General features: G+C 46.5%; 1 protein-coding gene across 1 annotated transcript in view; it reads left to right on the top strand.

Annotated features, from left to right (window-relative positions):
• Positions 1 to 5,099: 5,099 nt before the first annotated feature.
• sst1.1 (somatostatin 1, tandem duplicate 1) overlaps positions 5,100 to 5,216 on the top strand; it is a 1,359-nt gene continuing 1,242 nt past the window's right edge. Inside the window, exon 1 of the mRNA XM_062552649.1 lies at positions 5,100 to 5,216. This exon is cut by the window's right edge and continues 133 nt beyond it. Within this exon, the coding sequence (XP_062408633.1) occupies positions 5,212 to 5,216 (5 nt within the window). The 5' untranslated portion in view covers positions 5,100 to 5,211.

Raw genomic sequence — 5,216 nt, 5'->3', positions numbered from 1 at the left:
ATACACACGTGCCCTTTGTGTTATTGCATACATATTGTAATTGTATTGCCATTGCATTAAGATGAAAACTGAAAACGGGTCCCACAGACCCGAAGACCTTATAAGGGTTAAGTGGTGAAGTAATTTCCTCATCCGTTCATTCATTTGTTCATTCATTCATTTTTTTTCTCTCTTGCTCCCTGTCTTGCTCCCCCACTCTCCCCCTCTCCCTCCTGCTCTTTGGTACGTTCACGATTTGTGATGACGATTCATTTAGTCATCAGTGACACTAGTTACAGAGTTTATGTCTTAGAGAGAGAGTGTATGTGTGTGTGTGTGTGTGTGTGTGTGTGTGTGTCCGCTGCCTATGAGATCATCAGTGATACTACTTACAGAGTTTATGTCTGAAAGAGAGAGAGAAGGAGAGAGAAAGAGAGAAAGAGAGGGAGGGAGAGGGAAAGAGAGGGAGGGAGAGAGAGAGAGAGAGAGAGAGAGAGAGAGAGAGAGAGTGTGTGTATGTGTGTGTGTCCGCTGCCTATAAGATAATGCACTGAAGCTGAACAGCTGTGAGAGATACAGTAGATTCTATGATCAGAAATGACCTTCCTATCGGTTCGGTTTCATATAGAATATGAAATCTTACTGATACAAGAACTCTAAAGCCTGTGAATGTATAGCATATAGCATATAGCACACACACACACACACACACACACACACACACACATGCAAATGCACTGTCAATGTATAGCATACACGAACTGTGTCCTTGGCTACTTTCATATTCACTGGATTCCCAGCACCACTAGCACACACACTAGTGCACACTGGCCTTTAGTTTCACACAACACACACACACACACACACACACACACACACACATGCAAATGCACGCACACACACACATACCAGATGACGCAAAAGCGGACAGTTCAGCCTATCAGTGACTAAGGGCCTGTTCTCTGCACTGTGTGTGCGTGTGTGTGTGTCTGTGCATATGTGTGTGTGTGTGTGTGTGTGTGTGTGTGTGTGTGTGCGTATGTGTGTGTATGCTAATAGCCTAACAGGTGTGTCCATCATAGGAGTTCAAACACATCATCTGTCAGCCAAACCCCATGGCAAAAGCAGACACACACACATGCGCAAGCACACACACGCACACACAAACACACACACACACACACACACACACACACACACACACACACACACTCACACACACACACACACACACACACACACACACACACACACACACAGTTACCCAAGGATAAATTATACTAGTATAGACAATACAACCAACAGAGAAACTATTCAAGCTATTAGACAATCCACAAATGGGCGTATATTGATTTATGTGACACATGCCACTAATTCCGTGTGTTGCGTCTCTTACCAAAGACTCTCATTCTCTCCCCACAGTCCTTCCTCGTGTGCTCAGAAGAGAAAGATAGAGACAGAGAGTGTGTGAGAGAGAGAACAAAGATGAAGAAGAAGAAGAAGGAGGAGGAGGAGAAGGTGAAGGAGAAGAAGAAATGAAGACACAAAAAAGAGGACAGAGAAGAAGCAGAGGAAGAAGAAGAAGGAGAAGGAGAGGAAGAAGGCAAATGAAAAGAAGGGATGAAGAAGATGAAGAAGAGAAGATGATGAAGAGGGAGAAGGAGACGACGAAGAAGGAGATGAAAGGGGGGCGCTGTGGTGCAACAGGCTACAGCGTTCGTACCATACTGTATACGGGTCCGAGTGCCCAGGGGAAATCCAACCTGCGGTCAAATCCCGATCCCACCCCATGTCTCTCGTCCACTTGTTTCCTGTCTACCGCTTCACTATCCTATCATAATAAAGGCCAAATGATAATAAAAAGAATGAAATATAAAAAAGGAGATGAAATATACAACACCGTGCAATTGGGTCTCCATCCAATGAGAGTCCGCTCATGTGGCTGAGAGGGTCCATCCAGTGAGAGTGGAACTCGTGGAGGTCTCCAGGGGCGGCTCTACGGCGGCTCTGTGTGACCTCTGAAAAGAGATGAGATGAGAGGAGCTATAGGAGCTGCTGCTCACACCCCATTAGTGAGCTGTAGCCGCTGAGTTACTGCACCCAGTTACACACATGCTAGGTGTGTGTGTGTGTGTGTGTGTGTGTGTGTGTGTGTGTGTGAGAGAGAGAGAGAGAGAGAGAGAGAGAGAGAGTGTGTACTACTGTACACATATTGTACTACTATTGTACTACTATAGTAGTATTGTACTACTATTGTACTTCTGTTCTGATTGCTTTGGCAATATAAGTATACCCCTTGTCATGCCAATAAAGCACATTGAATCTGAATCTGAATCTGAGTGTGTGTGTGTGTGTGTATGTGAGAGAGAGAAAGAGAGAAATGATAATGATAATTCCCCCGTGAAGAGATAATGCAGATTATGTATCTCCTGAGAGACAGCATGTAGGTAGGCTAGTGGTCATCACTCTGTCCTGACCCCTATAACTCCACAATGAAAGCTACACACACACTCTCTCTCTCTCTCTCTCTCTCTCTCTCTCTCTCTCTCACACACACACACACACACACACACACACACACAGATACAAGCACAGGCGCACGCACACTTTGACTCATTATTGAGCAGACCTTACATGCTCTGCAGTGAATAAATGTCAAATGAGCTGCATTGAGACCTCTGTCTAAGACGGGTAAAAATATCCCCTCCCACCCCCAGACTGTGTCACCGAGTGCAACATCGCGCGTTTTTCTGCGCAAACATCACGCGGCGGTTTCATTGGAATTAGCTGGAATTCTCTTCGGTACTCTCATGCTTCCAATGCACAAAACAGCACGGCCACCATTACTGCTTATTACCGACCCTCGTTAGAGCGCGCGCCCTCGCGGGAAGCTTACAGGGGACCGAGAGGCCCCCCACCGAGCGAGCGAGGCAAACACATCCCCACGCCCTCCCTCACCGCGGGACCGGCACCACTCTCCTTTTTTCCCTTCTTTAGTTCTTCATTTTTTTTTTATATCTCCTCGAGCAGTGACGTCAATATGCACTGACACTGGCGCGCGCGACCCCTGCCTCAGTCACATCTGTTCCGGGCATCAATCAAAGGCGTCAGCGTGTAGGCTACTATCTGGTACAGCCGGGACGGGAATAATGGTGGGAAACCTTTGAAAGATCCTCTTCTTCTGTTCAATACCTTAAACCAGTCCACAGGCCTTGTTATGTGCATTGCAGTTATACAGAACACTGCGCAAACCATAGAGAGCGACAGAGCGACGCCTGCTATGTTAGAGTGAATGGTGCGCTGTTAATGATTGATGATGCCGTTTAATAGTGTAGGTTACACATTCTAGCAGCTACAAATGATTAAACTTTGTTTAAGCCTGAATGGCCATGTTGGTGGCCGCTCAAGTCCACTCAAGGCGCAAAGAACCCGAGGCAAGTCTGATCACCAACTCCCAAAAAAGTGTTCTAGCATCAGCCAGAAAGAGCAGCCCAATCTCTCTCTCTCTCTAAAAACTTCCCCAGGACAATTTCGTAAATAGGCTACTGTTGAGTAAATGCGCAAATCCAGCACACCTTCCGTCAGAGAATAGAGCCTACACTATAAAGCACGCATGCATGATCTCTTACCTCCCCTATTGTCCGGACATCTGCATGAAAATATTTAACTCACAAAGGAAATGAACATGGACATATGCTACCTTTGTTTTGCTTTTCTAAACATACACTACATTTCGTGTGGACATCATGGCGATAAAAGCCCCTCGAAATGTAGGCCTATCCGGCCAGATTCACCGCTGTGCATTAGCCTACAGTGCGTCGAGACAGTGGTTCTACTTCTACAACAGCCACAATCACAAACACTGGCGAGCTGAGTGAGAGCCAGGTGTGTTTGGTGTTAGTATTACATGTGATGGTTTACACAGCGGTCATATTTTCACTGTTATCTCAACTAGCTGGCTACGATTATACATTCTCCTTCACCAACCTATCATGGGCCTATAGCCAGTCACGTCAGTGACACGCTGAGGCCCTTCTCATGATCTGCTGATACAGCAACAGGAGAGTCCCCTTCTGCTGTCCTGCTCCTCGTTGCCTTGATCAGAGTGATAATCGGGAGAGTCGGCAGAATTCCCGAATACCTGGTGGGCCGGTGGTGTTTTGGGGCCGGGCTGATTACTCTGAGCTGAAAAGCGCATTATATTGTTGTTTGAATATTTTACTTTGCTGTAGCCTACCTTCCGAGTAGCGTGCACTGTGCGACTGCAGTTCCTTTTGTTTTCAGAATGTTCATTGTATCCATAACCTTAAGTCTTTCTTCAGTGATGAGCAAGCTATCACCAGAAACCAGATATCATGTAAGACCTGTGTGTGCCCTCTCTCCAGTGCGCATAAAAACTGCACGGGTGTTGTAGATTTGTCTCAATACTTTCTATCCGCATTTCTTTTGTGATCTCGTTTTTGTTTGGGCTATCTTGTGCGTGTAGGCCGCAACTAAAATCAATGGTCAGTAGTTAAAACTGATTTGTGTTTTGAAAGTTGAGGGTGACACGTCCTCCCTGTCCACCCCCTAATAATGCTCCTGTCTTTGTTCATATCAAATTGGTACTAAAACTTGGTTAATCTTTATCGGTTTTATCTCATTTTGCGGCTGAAACCACACAGGACAAAAAATGAAGCCTGCTGCTACGGTTGCATGTTTTATCATATCACCAATAGATGCCAACGGATCGATTTGGTCGCACACGGCGCGCGTTGAGATTAATGCACCTTCGACGGCCATCAGGAATGTTGCACGCGAAGGATCTTATCGACAGGTGAATTTGTGAGTCACCCCTGAGAACTGCAATCACGTGGACCACCGGAGGAAATGGTGTGTGTCAGGCCCAGGCGTTTGCGGTTGGTTTGGTAATACGCTGCTTTTCAACCGGGCGCCGGTGACGCGCAATGGAGAGAAGTTATCATTCATCCTTTTTTTGTGACTTTCCCGTAGGACGCAGGCGCCTGTGGCCAAATCGGTGGAAACTTTGGAGAGGAGGGAACCCCCCCTTCTTTGGCTGACGTCAAACGGACGGTTTAAAAGCGCTGGCATTTTGGGAAGGGTCTCGAGAAAGACTGCGCAACCAACCAGAGAGAAGGGCATAAAGAGAACATTCACCTCTGTTCGTCAGCTACGTCTTACGTTCTCACCGTATTCTCAAGTTTTGTACCGTACCCAACTCTATCCAGAAAGATGCT

This window comes from Sardina pilchardus, chromosome 13, assembly GCF_963854185.1.
Source record: "Sardina pilchardus chromosome 13, fSarPil1.1, whole genome shotgun sequence".
NCBI classification, from domain to species: Eukaryota; Metazoa; Chordata; class Actinopteri; order Clupeiformes; family Clupeidae; genus Sardina; species Sardina pilchardus.
Note: the sequence above shows the minus strand (reverse complement) of the source record. Positions and strands in the feature narration are given on the sequence as shown.